The sequence below is a fragment of the Macrobrachium rosenbergii genome, chromosome 55 (assembly GCF_040412425.1).
Source record: "Macrobrachium rosenbergii isolate ZJJX-2024 chromosome 55, ASM4041242v1, whole genome shotgun sequence".
In the NCBI taxonomy this organism is placed as follows: Eukaryota; Metazoa; Arthropoda; class Malacostraca; order Decapoda; family Palaemonidae; genus Macrobrachium; species Macrobrachium rosenbergii.
In genome coordinates this window covers 13,924,715-13,940,468 of record NC_089795.1, presented here as the reverse complement: position 1 = coordinate 13,940,468, position 15,754 = coordinate 13,924,715, and the positions used below count along the sequence as shown (strand labels likewise).

Sequence of the window (15,754 nt, the reverse complement as noted above, 5' to 3'; positions counted from 1 at the left end):
CAGCAATGTGGAATTCCTCCAACACAAGGTCAGCTGTAGATGGAATGCCATGGATGAAATGAAGCAATAAAGATCTGGGGCACAGCAACACCATAGACCAAGATGCAACTGAGATCATTCATAGGATTAACAGGCTACTATAGGAAGTTTGTGAACAACTATACAAATCTTGTAGCACCTTTGACCATACTAGTGAGGCAGGAACAACTAAACAAGGAACCTCAACAACAGGCATTTGATGGACTGCAGCAGGTTTTAGGAAATTCACTGATACAGCAAATACCAGACTTTGAAGGACTTTCATCATGAAGACAGATGAATCAAATGTACTAGGGGCATACTGCTGCAAGGATTTGTGGATGGCATATTTCCAATTGCTGATGCAAGTAGGAAACCAAAGAAGAATAAGTACTGTGCTACCAAAGAGAGAAAGCCTAGTGACAATATTTGTAGTATGCAGATTCTATCTGCACTTGTATGGGGCGGATATTGTGACACAAACAGACTAGCCACTTGCATATATTCAACATGACAAGATTAAAAGTCCAAGGATCATAAGGTGGGCTAGGCCACTGCAGAGCTACAAGTTTCTAGTGGAGAGCATGTCAGGAAAGTACAAATTGGGAGCAGATTACCTCTGCAGGCTGAACTGAGAAAGAAAATTATTAGGAAATTTTTATTAAGTGTCGGTGTATTGTTAAAGCATAATTTATGAGATTATTTTTCTCTTTTTTATGGTTCCACAGCATTATTTTCTGTTGCAATCTCAAGAATAGATGAATTTTTAAAATTTCCCTCTCATATTTGGAGAAACAATTGTTCAGAAATATATCAGTGAAATTTTATTGATTTTTATTTAGGCTTCAAAGCATGTTGATTATGATTTTATCAGATTTTTTCACATAATCTGTTTATTCAAGATATTTCCAAACTGCCTGAGCTGACCAGGATTACATGCCAACTTGTGGTAATGCAATGCGAATGGCAAAATCATCAAATTCTGAGAGCAACTGAATATATCAGCCTAGGAACAAGGGAGAGGAGGCCTAACATCTTTTCACCAGCCATCTCATACAGAAAAGAAAATATAGTGTTTTAGGTCAAAGGAGTTTATTTTAGCATTAGTTGGAACCAAGAGACCATTCTAGGAAAAAAAAGCCTGTCAGACTACTTCTACAAGTGCTCAGTGTTGTTAATAAATTTTATATCTACTAAGTATTTTAATCATACCATTTGTAAAGCCAAAGGTAATTGTTATCATAGAGCCATTGCTATCATAGAGCCTCCTTTCATACATTGTGTAACAGGCCCCCAAAACACAGGTTGAGCATGAGTATTTAATTTTCGTTTTCTTGGAGTGAGTTGACTTTCAAGAGATCCTAGGTGAATTGTGGCTGCATGTAGAACTTGAGGATAAGCTCGAGGAAAAGGACATTGCATCAGAGTTGTTGGGATAAACATGGTCTGTGAAGCTGTGGTTGTGAGGGGCAGGGCATATTTGAAAAATGACGTCGTTTGATGGATATGTGTGATGGCTGTGGTAGTCTTTCCCTTATCTACTCTAAAGCAGAATCATGTCTCTCACAATGTTTAAGCAATTCAAGGGTCTTTTGTGATACGCAACCAGTGATACATTTCTTCAAGTGAAGTAAATGGTAACCAGATATATACTACTGTGAAATATTAGGATAACAATAGCATTCACACTACCCATTCACGGCGTGAAAGTCACCAAATGTCCAGAGACATGGGGCTGTAAACTCCATGTCTGTGGACATGGGTTACTTTGTATGTTACAACAGAGGACTTTGGAGGGCTTAGTTTTTCCTTGTATTTAAGTAGAGAGCCAATAGTTAAAGGGTTTCTTGGTATTATTAGTTTGAAATTAATGGCCGGAATATGGTGATTGATGATTTTGCATTAATTTAAAGCCCTTTAAAGATTGTCTCTCTATTTAAATACAAAGAAAAGCTAAGTCCTCCAATGACCTCCAGTGTAATATGCAAATTTACTTGACCCAGATGTCATCTGGTGCCATGTCGGTTGCACACAAAGGTTGCTGAAAATGAGAACAGATTCTTATCATGGTGTTAGTTACAGAACAAGGGTTAAACTATCGAACTAACCCTTGTTCTGTAACTAACACCATGATAAGAATCTGTTCTCATTTTCAGCAACCTATTTGTGCAACCGACATGGCACCAGATGACATCTGGGTCAAGTGAATTTGCATATTACACTGGAGGTCATTGGAGTACTTAGCTTTTCTTTGTATTTAAATAGAGAGACAATCTTTAAATGGATTTATATTAATGCAAAATCATCAATCACCATATTCTGGCCATTAATTTCAAACTAATAATACCAAGAAACCCTTTAACTATTGGCTCTCTACTTAAATACAAGGAAAAACTAAGCCCTCTAAAGTCCTCTGTTGTAACGTACAAAGCAACCCATGTCCACAGACATGGGGTTTACAGCCCCATGTCTCATGGTGTTAGTTACAGAACAAGGGTTAAACTATCGAACCCTGAATTCTCTAACATACAAGACCATGTATGTACATGTAAACATAAAATAAAATGTGATGATTCTGAGATACTAGGTAGAGCCTCGAACGACCAACTGCTGACAATTCTTGAATCATTATATATTAAACTAATTATTAACTAATTAAACTCCCAGTAATCTGCCATGCCTCTATACTTGTCGTGAGTGTTCCTAGAACACCAAGGTACCCTTAATTTCTTGTCACTCGACTTTCTTTCTACTTGATACATAGGTGTGCCTTCTCTAATGTTTATTTATTAATTTTAATATTTTCATGACAATTTGTATTTTTTAATTTCATTTTTGTCAGTCATTTTAAAGTTTGTAAATTTGTTTGACTTTTTAGCCTTGAAAATGGGACAACTGTGGACCAGAAACGTCGTCTATTGTAATCAAAATATCTGATTTCGACATGTCAGCCCTTCTCCCACTTCTGATATTTGATCAAGTTCTTAGTAGCTTCCCACCTCCTGTGATATATATATATATATATATATATATATATATATATATATATATATATATATATATATATATATATATATATATATATATATATATATATATATATATATATGTGTGTGTGTATGTATGTATATATATATATATATATATATATGTGTGTGTGTGTGTGTGTGTGTGTGTGTGTGTGTATGTCTGTGTATGTGGGTTGTGTATCTTTAAAACAAAAGTAATGAATAAGTAGTGTTTGAAAGTAACTCAAACAAAAGAACTCACACCCAGGACTGTAGAAAACTATTAAAGAGGCTATACAACAGTCTAAGGTTTTCTGCAATGCTGTATAAACATCATCTGAGAAAAAAGACCTGGAACGGATGCTTTCTTAGTGTGTATTCGCCATCATTTTCAATAACAATAACAATAATAATATTGAATAAGAAAGTGTGTGAACGATTATGCAATTAACAACAATTATTTTCATGGCACTGGCAGATCATCATTTGTTCGAGTCTATGGAGAAATTTTTGCCAAGCATTAGGATGATTAGTTTCTTATAGAACTCCAATATATTGTAGGAGGCATGAGAGCCTAATTCACATATTCTTTAAAACTATCTATCTACCTGTTTTTAAAACTAAACCCATTTATATGAAGAAGCGATTGCAGAACAAACTACAAGCTGTTGGCACTATTTTTTTTATTCATCCATAGGGTTCATCCTCAAGCAATCATGGAATGCTTTGGGCTCAGAATGATGAACATTCATGGTAAAGGGAATTATCCTTGATCTTCAGACAATGAAAATGATTATGAGAAGGTAGGTCATCCTCATTGGTGACAAGGAGACATTGGAAATGTAGAATATAGGTCAAAATCACTGTGCAATACCTTTTATACAGGACAACATGATGATACATTGCATTTGCAATCGGTGAGGTCTGAAACATATTTGAACATTAAATAGCCTTGGAAATCCTTTTTTTTTTTACCTGATAAAGAAATTATCTGTGGCTGATATAGATCTCCAGAGCAGAAATGAAAAGATTCCTCAAAAAATAGCATTAAATCTTCATGCCATTCACAGTATTCTATTTACCATTAAGGCCCACTGGATAGTTTCCTCACTATGGAAGAACACATACTGAGTTCTTTAAGAGAATTATGAATATTATAATGGTGTAGTTATCTGGCAGGCTTGCGCAAGGTTTTATTTATTACCTTATAAATTCCTACAGGTTCAGCTGAGGATGTTTATCATACTGTACAGACTGCGGCGAGAGCAGTATATAGCATCCCATCTCTTCTGTTTTTGTAACAGGTGTTTGAGAAAGCTTGTGGAAATCAATTACCCCAATGCCAATCCTTCATACAAATTTCTGCAGGAAGGGAGGTGCGTGAATAAACTATCGCACAACTCAAAAAGCTGACAGGTTTCTTTGTATTTCAATAATCATGCTTAATAAACTTCCAAGGATGATCTTATTTAGACCAGAAGTTTACAATTTTGTCATCCCTTCCTTGAAATGTATAAATGGGAGCCACCAAATCAGTAGTCATCACTTTGTTGGTATCATTCATCATCTTGGCTTTCAAGAAAATTGTTTGTTTTATCTATAACAAGTGTGGAACAACATGTTCCACTAATTCAGTGAGTCTCGGCAACTCTGTAATTGAGAAAAAGATGTTGATTAAGAAGCCTGTCCCTGAATACCTCTCTTGATTCCTCATCTCCTTCCAGTACTGAGAGTAATTTACACAGACTGTGAGCCAAGATCATACATTTTAATCAGTAAGGATCCAGTTCACTGCTGAACCTCATGAGATAATTATGTCTCTTATACTTTAAAATTTATCCCTGTTTTGTTCTATCTGCAGTACTGTCTTGAGGAAATTATTAAAGAGCTTAAGTCTGGCAACTAGGTGCCATATGCTCTTCATGTTCTCAGATATATTACAGATATTCATGTTATAGTTATGAAGATCACCCATAAAACAAATTAATGAATAATCATTAAAGGTCATTTTCCTGAAACATCAGTGCTAACAAGGTTATGAATCTTGCCCTCTTTCTAATCAGTTTAGGTTTTGGGTTGGAAAATGCCTATCAGCATTATACTCTGTTGCAGATGCATTACTGTGACCTTGTGACCTGTTGAATGAGGTTATGGCTTATGGAGCAATGGAAGTTGCCAGCTATATGAACACCATACTTTCACTCTCGTTGTATCAAGAATTTATTATTCAGTTTTTACCTATTCACTGTCACATGACATAGAACTATTATTCTCATTTGAACAATAATTTAAGTTCACCCCCACTATTTGTTTCTTTGTTATTTTGAAGAACACCCTCAAAGATACCGATTTTACTGATCCCTGCTCAGTCATAAATACTGAACTGTATGTCAACCCGGTCCTAAGTTGCAACACAATATGATTTAAACAAGAGTATGACAAACTAAGCAGTAGTATCACATAGAAAGTTTAAAATAATTTTCATGGTCCATATGCACAAACGTACTAATTCACTAGAGTGTACTCATCCCAGCCCTCATAGTTTTTTTATAGTTACTTCAACTCGCCATTGTAGCCAATAACAGTTGTGGCACCATGTGTAGGAGAGGTTCCTCAAGTAAAGAAGATTCTTCATTGAAGACTATCCCAAGATACCATTTCACCATTCTGGGCAATATAGCAGAAAAAAGATTGTTTGTTTTTAAGAGCAGAAATAACTACTTCAAATCTTGTAAACTGAAGTTAATCATGAACTGCTAGTAATAGTTTGCTGAGTGAGGTTAGGATTATTGAAAACCACCACCCATCCTGGAGTAATCTCATCTACATTAAGTTAGGTTATATGGGAAAATTGAGGATCAGTGTAAGTAGGAAAGATTGGGAGGCTGTGGGTGTCCTCAGTCTAGATTAGACCATATTCCCTCCATGATTACCGCCAACAATGCACTTGCTAGCTTATTTTCCTTTTGCCCAGAGCTCTCATTCCCTAAACCTGGCCAGTCCTTGTTATATAGTTGTCAGATAACACAATGAGTATCTCAGAGTATTCCTACTAGATTTGTTCAGCTTAATTACTATAAATGTTTGCCGTGTATTAAAGGGCTTATTATTGTATTATACAAGGATGACATATTGGGAGATTTTCTTATTTCTAAGTTTCTCAGTATTGAAACAACATATACTTTGAGTAAAGAATGTTGGGCAATAGCATCACTGAAAACACCGAAACGTGCAGCCCTTCACTTAAATTCCTGATACAGTAAAGGCAGAAAAGGTATAGTCCTGTTTAACCAGTATATTGGGTATACAAATTATCCTTTACATGTCCTAATTCTTGAGGGGCAATACTTAATGCAATGTTACTTACCCTTCCTGAACGATCAGCCTGATTAAGTGCTGCAGGATCTAGTGTTCCTGTTGCTGTTAGCTCCTTCAGTAACCTTAAGATCTGATCTTCTTCAGCAACCCTACATGCTACTAAAAGTGCCCCTTCACTACTACCCTTCATTTTGTCAGCCAAAGTTGATTTTAAGTTTGACAAAAGAGGGGGCAGAGCTTTGCTATCCCTTTTGTGAGGGGGTGCTGGAGTATTTGTATGAGCACCTTTAACTGAAGGAGGTGAAGAGCCTGCAATGTTACTGCTACTGCTGATGGGTTTCTCTCTTGTTGTTTTAACAAGCTCTTTCTGGTTGACAGATGGCTTTGTTGATGTATTATGAATTTGTAAGTCTTGTTTGTGAACTTGGGACTTCACTGTATTATTGCTTGGCTTTGTGTTCGATGCTTTCTGACCAGAATGTCCAGGAGTTTCTTTGGATTGATCTAACTTTTTGGGGGTTTTTAAAGAAACAAACTTTTCTTTTCCAGTTTTTGATGTTTTTAGGTCTTCTGATACTAGAGATCCTTTGATATCATGAGATGATATAAATGGCGGAATAGGCACAACAATCTTTACTGTGGATGTTTTTGCATTGGTTTTCACTGAGGAATTTGAAGAGGTAGCAGTAAGAGAGGGAGAATCAGGTGAGCCTAAAGTGTTATTAGCAACTTTAGAATTTAGAGGTAGTTTTACATCTGAAGAACCCTCCTGAGCCTCTCTGGCTGTTAAAGAAGGCTCTTTGGAAGTGAGAGAATCTTTCCTAGTTTTTGTTAGGTAGCTTGAGTAGGAATAAGACTGGAAATTTTCTGTGTATGCTTTTGCTGCTGCACGAATTACACCTGATCTTGTTTCTAAGGGAGCAGCTCCTGTTGTCGAGGTAATGCTTGGTGAATCACTTTTGGAAATGCTCTCAGTTTCTTTGCTTTTCCTTACACCAGCATAGCTATTTGATCTGCTTGTAGATTTTGAACATTCAGTGCTTGTTTCACTAACAAAGTATTCTTGTGATTTAAAGGAACAAATCTTCCTCTCTGATGATGAATTAGAACTTGCCTCAACAATTACGGGTGTTATGACTTGCTTCTCATTAACACCATTGGTATGATTTGCTCTTTTAGGGGATGGCAATGGGGAGCGGCTCCTCTGCTGAAGTATAGCAGCTGGCTCACCACTTCCAAGTGATCCTGCTCTAATTAACTGCTGAAATTGCTGATCGTTTTCATATTCTTCTCTTTTAATTTTGACTTCAATTATTTCGGTTTTAGGAGACTTTTGTTGCTGCAGTCTTTGTTGATGTTGGTATTTCAATATTTCTTGTTTCTCGGCTTCTTGCTGTTGTTGCTGCTGAAGTTGTTGCTGGTTTTGCTGTTTTAATTTCAAGATTGCCTGAGAGTCTGATTCTTTTGGCTGCTGGAACTTTCCATGAGAAGTGGCTCGACTGTCATTCCTTTCTCCTTTCTGCTGCGAGAGCTTTACTTGCTGTTGAGGATGACGACTTTTATCTGCCTCTTTGTGTTGTGCATTCTGGGTCTCTTTGTGCTGCTGCTGTAATAAGGCTTCCTTTGTTTGTGGATGATGATTTGTGTTTGGCTGCGAATTTTTCTGCTGTGGATATTGTGCTTGTGGGTGAGGGATTGCATGCAACTGGCTTTCAGGTTTCCTTCTCGGGGGCGCCTGTTGTTGGATCGGGCTTACTTTCTCGTCAATCTGCCGCGTCGCTGCTCTTCCCGTCGAGCCTGAAAAAGAGATTTCAGCCATTGAGGAAAATAATGTAGTATTTAGAAATTCATATTTCGTCAAAAAAATTCTTAAGAAGTTATTATTTTTCAGATGAATAATACAGTCATTCTAGAAATACGACATATGATCTCAGAAGCAGTTATAAAGTGACCTTTGAATGCTATTTAGTTTTATTCAGGGAATATTTATCATTATCAAGAATTATATTACTGAAGACTTTAGAATTAATCAAACAAACATTTCATTTACTACATCAAGAAATAACTTGAATCTGGATAGTATATTTACCTAGAAGAAATGGGCGGAGCAGAAATTAAAACTTAAAAAGGGAAAAATTAGTATTGTTTTGTGAAACATGGAAATGATTTCTGATACATTTTTCTTACTCCTCTCAAGGTAAAGACGAAAACACAGAAATAGGAAAGAGATTACTAGTTATTAGTTGAAAACGACGCCTCCTGAAAATTAGTATCCAACTTTTTACCTTAATTTTCCTGATTTTCATTTGTTTTCAAAATTTCAAGTGCTCTGAACACGATTTCATAGTCATTTCCTTTATTCTGAATTCATTCAAATTCTTGGTATTTGAAAAGAAATTTCAGTGTTGATCTTATCCTCTGATAAGTTATTTATAATTTGCTGAACAAGGTTATGGAATAAAATAAAGTAAACAACTGTAAGTTGCAACTAAATATTTCTTTAATTGATAACCTGATATTTTTAGTGAGAATGGAATTTCGATATCAGATCACCCTGACCTTACCTCATAATGTTAATGATAATTAAGGACGACAGTTAAGTATATTTTCTCACACTTACAATTAAGATCGATGTTGCGTCGAGTTTTTTATTTTGACTGAATGAATTTGGGTAAATACCTATATTCAAAGAGATATTTGTTTTTCTGCATTACTTCATACTGCATTGCAAAGAACATTGATCTCCAAAGAATTTTCATACATCCTCCAGCATTTGTACGTTTGCAGAAGCATTCCCGAGGGAATTACTCATATATCTTGTTAAGGCTTACAGATAAGATGCCAAACACATGAAAACCCTGGATACGTTCTTTAAAAGAGTAAATGCCTTCTACGCTTTTCAAACCTTTTTGCTAATTTGAACGTAGTAGCAATGGTAAGAGCCTTTTCATTCTACCCTTACACTTTATTGCTTTTATTCATACGGGTCGGTCAATAATAAGTATACTGCTCGTGCATGGTTTCCTTGATTGCTCTGATCCTTTATAAGAAAGATAAAAGCCAATTCCTAAGTTCAGGATACCGCAAGACCACAAATGTCAGAAGGTACCTGTATGGTAAAAAGAAAGCACTTAGTCCTACAAATGTTCTATTGTGCCCAACAATATAAACTCAGCTTTTATCCATTGTAGTGACTGGAAATAATGTCCACAAAGAAGTAAGTTCGATCCAACGACTGTTAACCAACAAAAAATATAATGACTGATTAATGATGGGGTAAATTTATGGAGAAATGGAAAAATCAGCATTAGCTGTTGCTAATATAGAGGACCAGTGAGAAACAATTGTAATCTAACATCAAGTTATTTAGAACATGCTGCAGGCTATCCTTCAAGGATGAAGAGACTTCCTTATGAGGATCAGTACTTTGTAGGGTCAGTCTATGTAACTACCAGTGGAAAGGGTCGCTGAGAATCGTCAGCCGCCTCAAACATGATGCCATCCTTGATGATGAGGAATAACAGTGCCCTTTGCACAGACAGGAAAAAATTGATCGCCATCAAATATCAGTTTGGAAGTTTAATAAGGAACTGCAAATCTCTCGAAACTATCTGTGCTGGTTACAATGCCACAACCTTTCGGAGACATCTAAAAAACCAAAGAAACTAAGGTTCCATTCCACAGCGTTACAGAAACCCACGAGAAAGACACTGAATAAAACCACATGAACAATACAACAAAATCATCTCCGAAGGGCACAAATTTAACCCTCTCCTTATAACCTGGGCCATTTCAAATATCTTACAAAAGCCACTACCAGTAAAGATACATCTAGGCTAATTGTGTAATACTTCAGCCCGTGGGCACTTCAAAAGATGACGATTAGCCCGAAGGTCTTCCTTTATTCTTTCTTAATTACTTTATTTCCACTGAGGATTTTATATGGAATAGGACACAAAATCGATCTATATGACAACGGACCGATGGTGCACCGAATTTGTAGATAGATCACAATATATCAGACCCATTTAAAAGAATATATATATATATATATATATATATATATATATATATATATATATATATATATATATATATATATATATATATATATATATATATATATATATATATATATATATATATACATACATATACATATATATATATATATATATATATATATATATATATATATATATATATATATATATATATATATATTTCTTTGATATGATACCTTTTATGTTTATGTAACACTGCCAGACTGATTCAGTCTTCGTATTATCTACATTTTGTCTCGAAGGTTATTAGGTTTTCAAGAAATTTTGCCCTAATTTTTTCAACTGAGGTCCTTGTGTTCTTTTAAATGGGTCTGATATGTTGCGATGTATCTACAAATTCGGTGCACCATCGCTTCGTTGTCATATAGATCGATTTTGTGTCCTACTCCATATAGAATCCTCAGTGGGAATAAAGTAACTAAGAAAGAAGTAGAAGAAGACCTCCGGGCTAGTCATCATTTATATATATATATATATATATATATATATATATATATATATATATATATATATATATATATATATGTATGTATGTATGTTATGTATGTATGTATATGTGTATGTATGTATATAATATATACTAGCTGACGTACCGGGCATTGCACGGTAAAAACTCAAAGCGTAGAACACACCCGGACCATAGAATACACCCAAAGCATCGAACACACCCAAAATGTAAAACAATCCCGGATATTTATTTATCCCAACCTTCTATTAGACAGGAAACGAATCAAATCTATCTATAGTGTAATATCAAAGAATTTTTATCTATAGACTTTTAAAAATATGAATACTGTATGCAAATTATAAAGTAAAATCTTTCACAAACTCACTATAATACTACTTTAACGCAAAACTTGATTGTAAACATTTTTAGTTTCACCATCAAAAACAAGAATAAATAAATTCTTGGGTGAATCTACCCCTGAGCAAGCAACATAAAGTTGTCCGTGGGAAAAACATGACGATCTCAAATCCACTCCACAGTACTTAATAGACTGTCCCTGTGCCTTGTTGATCTTGATCGAAAACGCAAGTCTCACTGGAAATTGCAATCTCTTAAAGTCAAAAAGGAGATCCGTCGGAATGAGTGGTATGCAAGGGATAAAAACTGTTTTACCCTCTCCCTTTCCTGTTAAGACAGTTGCTTAAATTACATTGCCCAACATTTTTGACATTTTATATTTCCCCCCTTCTCGCCTCCCCCCTCCCCCATCGGGTCTGAACTTGGAATTAAAGGGCACCGGGAGTGTCACTATTCATCTCAGTGATCTCGAAAACTATGGATTATACACTAATACCTGTCATTTTTGACATTTCATTTTTCATCCCTTTTCACCGCACACCCCCCCCTTCCAAGGGCTGAACTCGGACTTAAAGGACACTGGGAGTGTCACTATTCATCTTGGCGATCTCGAAAACTATGGATTAGATACTAATATCTCTTGTTTTTGGTTATTTTTACATGTCACTCCATTCCCACCCCACCCCTTTTGGTGCCAGCTAAGTTTTACCCCTACAGTATCCTTTTCCAGATAGTAAGTCATATATACCGAAATGAGGTATGATAAAACCTTATAGTTTATTTAGTTACTAAGTCTGCGGGCAGAACCAGGCCTGTTTCAGGGAAGCCCTTCCCACCCCCAAACCCTTTGGTGTCCTTTGGTGCTAGTGATGTCTTACCCCTACAGTATTCTTTTCCAGATAGTAAAGTCATATGCATACCAAGTTGAACTTGCTTAATGCATTTCAGAGCTATGCTTGAACATACACACACACGCTACCACCTCCATTTCTCCCACTTCGTAAACCATTCCACTGGTTCTTAAATTGCTAAGACAGTTTACTTTTCCACGATTACGCGTTTGATAGTCCTTCTGTTGTATTTATGTATGCTATGATATTCCACTGGTTCTTAAATAGCATACATAAATACAACAGAAGGACTATCAAAAGCGTAATCGTGAGAAAGTAAACTGTCTTAGCAATTTAAGAACCAGTGGAATGGTTACGAAATGGGCGAAAGGGAGGTGGTAGCTTAAGCACGCCAGACCTGAAAGTAACCGCTTCTTTCCGCGGTCAGAGCCGGAAGGCTAAACGGCGGGAACTACAAAGACCAGGAAATGAGGAGGAAATGTAAAGGTGTTCGTGGTAATGGTAAAGACAGAACGATTGGCGAGAAGGAAAATATGAGGTTTAAATGTAATTAAATCTAATCAAGCTCTTCTAGAGGCAACAGAAATTTTAAGTCTTATTATCTTCTGCTGCAACAATTCATGTTTGCAAGATTATGAAACAGATGAGATATGCAGATTACAGGGAAAGAAAGTTCCGAGATTGCTTTATGCTATATCTTCTGAGACGCCTGGGGTCATATAAAAAATAATAATAGTAACAAAACAGAAAACGACACATTGGAATGTCTTTTGGAGTGTGAAAAACGAGTCACTAAGAAAAGAATCTCCTACCATGACATTTCACAAAAATCAATAGAGCAGCTTTTGAGGATAAGAAAAACTGGTTTTTAAAAAGTCCCATTGGGGTGATGGTAATACGGTGGAGGTTGGTTCAGACCGGTGCTGATACCCTGTGTTCAAACCAGGACGTGGGTCCTGGTTCAAACAACTTGACCTGAGCGTAAATATCGTCGTAGGTAATACAGAAATAGAAAGCATTATATAAACGTAAACGAGCATGAACGGCAATTCATCTGGCGTTGTAATTACTTACAGGAATAATCAAGGATGATATAAAATGAGACTCGGATTCCGAAGTGGATATTTTTGCAAAACCTCTCTCGGTCATGTTCGATGACTTCCCACATCGGCTTCTCTTATTACACATGATTTACTTTAGTTTAAGTATCGCTGACGACGTTACGATTCCATGAAACCTAAGAGTGAGTTCTGCGAGAACTCCATAATCTATGCTTTTATCACTTGCAACGTAAAAGATGTGAAAAGTAGGCATCTCTGTCAATCATGAAGCAAAAATCATTGAGAAGTCATTCGAAATACTTGGCTTAAGTTTCCGGTTCTTCTCTTTGGGAGGTCCCTCTCCTTCCCTGCCTCCTCATCATCTATATATCTTTATGTTTGTCAATATCATATTCATAACTAAGTTTTAGCCCCAGTCTTCAGATAAAACACAGATATTTGGACAACGTTAGTTCACGCCAAACACAATTATTTCTCGATGAGAGATAGTTGTTAAGAATAAAGATAAAAAATCAGTAGGTGTGAAATAACCTGTGTTAGGTCTTGGCGCCAAAGAGACGGATGAGAGGAAGCATTCGGGAAAATGGCTGATGAGAAAAAAGTTTTTCACTCAGCCTACTTAGGCTGAGTATATTAGTAAATGTGCACAGAAGTGTTCGATAGAGAAAGTAAGATACCTGGCAACAAGCAGTAGGGATGAGAGTACCACCGAAATAGAGGGTGGGTGGTTCAAGTGTTCGTTATGATGCAGTTATTCAAGACGTTTGAGAGCAGATGATCGAGATGTATGTGGCACACGGTAAGCTTAAAACATTACTGACGGCGATAAAATGTGCAGAAATCTGAGGAAGCTAGGTGATATGTGATATTCTGTTAAAAGCGATGAAACCTTTTTGTGTTGAAAGAAAATTATGTAAACAATTGTGAGGGAAAGAGCCGATTTGTAGTATAAATAGGACTAGATGGGTTAAACCTTAATACCTGTGTGCCAGTGCCAGTGCCGGAATGTGGAGGCCTAAGTGCTGCTGTGGTGTGAGGGACGCCTCCCGCTCCACTTTTTTCTATAATCAATTACCTTAAAACCTCAGTTTACTACGGGTTGTTAAGTCAAAATCAGCATACCTTAAAAATAATCAAGTAAACTGCATAAGTAAAACTATTGGGTCCAGTTTACCAACTTCATCTCGGACCATTCTTACCAACGGCCGGCCAGTGAAGAATTAGAGGAATTTATTTCTTTTGATAGAAATTCATTTCTCGGTATAACGTGATTCGGATTCCACAATAAGCTGCAGGTCTCGTTGCTAGGTAACCACGTAAAATAAGCCTAATCCTTCGGGCCAGCCCTAGGAGAGCTGTTAATCAGCTCAGTGGTCTAGTTAAACTAAGGTATACTTAACTTTTAACCATTGGTGAAGAAATCCACAGTGGTGTAATTATATTAACAATATATATGTATAGAAAGAGAGAGCTTTCGAGAACCTGCTCGAATCTCCATCGCCACTGAGGATTTCTCCACCATGCTAGTGCCTCATGCAATTATATTTTCATGGATTCTTACCAATGGTAAAACATCATACGTGATCGCTTCCTGCAAAGCTACAGTTCCTCAACAACGTTCTCAGTCTGACCGCTCACAGAAAAGTTGGTGTGATTATAATCAGAATCAATGGATTTCTCGAATTTTGTTCTAGATATTGTCACCAAAAGCTATTCATACATTTTGAAGGGTAAATAGCTGCTTACAGGAGCAGACCTAGATTGAGCAGGAGGCATTGTTACTGTTTGCCTATTAATAGCATAAAACAATGCGGAGGCCTCTGTGCTACAACACTCCGAGCACATTCCTTGATTCGGCCCCGGTGTGCTATTTATAGGGAAGCAGGCCTGAGGAAGGAAGTGCGAGGAAAGTAGAACACCCAGTTGCGAACAGCAGTAGGCTACCAAGCGCTTTGTCCAGTTTTGAAGTCAAGCTCGATTGCCATGCTCAAATTGATTCCTTTACTTTTTAACATTGTTATTGAGTTCGAAAATCATAGATGCCAGTTTCTCTTTGCACGAATTCAAAATACGAAAACGAACTGACCTGTTATATTGGTGGAAAAGACTGAGATTTGCTTTCATAGATGCGACTGCGCAATAAATGAGGATCGTTATTAGTAAAATTACTGCTTTTATTATTCTTTCTCCAAAACAAGTTAGAGTGATGATAATGAATAGTGTCCACTTGAAATTTTATATTTGATCTTTTCATGTGAAAATTAGACGCTACGTTCTTATACTCCTCTGTGACACCACAACAGAATTCCCTGAGATCAGGTAAACATACTGTAGTTCCATTCATGGCATGCTTAATGGGTTGAAAAACACGCATTACAGTCAAGGAAAATTAGATCAAATAAAATAACTGCAAATGAGCTCTGTTTGAAAGAACAGGAAATAATACAAAGGAGGTATAGCGTATTTAAAGTCATTTTGTCATTTCACAAGATCTACAATAAACAACGTAAATATTAGGAAGTTGAAAAGGATCCGAAAAGAGGTTTCTGGACGTTTCATTATTATCCAGATCAGTAAATCCTCCAAAAAAAAAAAAAAAAAAAAAAAGAGTCTTTCTATCTGGCAACCA

At 36.4% G+C, this 15,754-nt stretch overlaps 1 protein-coding gene across 3 annotated transcripts in view; it reads right to left on the bottom strand.

Moving 5' to 3' along the window:
- LOC136835931 (streptococcal hemagglutinin-like) overlaps window positions 1-15,754 on the bottom strand; it is a 601,990-nt gene that overhangs the window by 83,006 nt on the left and 503,230 nt on the right. For all 3 annotated transcript variants that reach the window (XM_067099809.1, XM_067099808.1, XM_067099810.1), the window contains one exon: window positions 6,394-8,141. In XM_067099809.1, coding sequence (XP_066955910.1) covers window positions 6,394-8,141 — 1,748 coding nt within the window. The remainder of the gene's footprint in view (window positions 1-6,393; window positions 8,142-15,754) is intronic.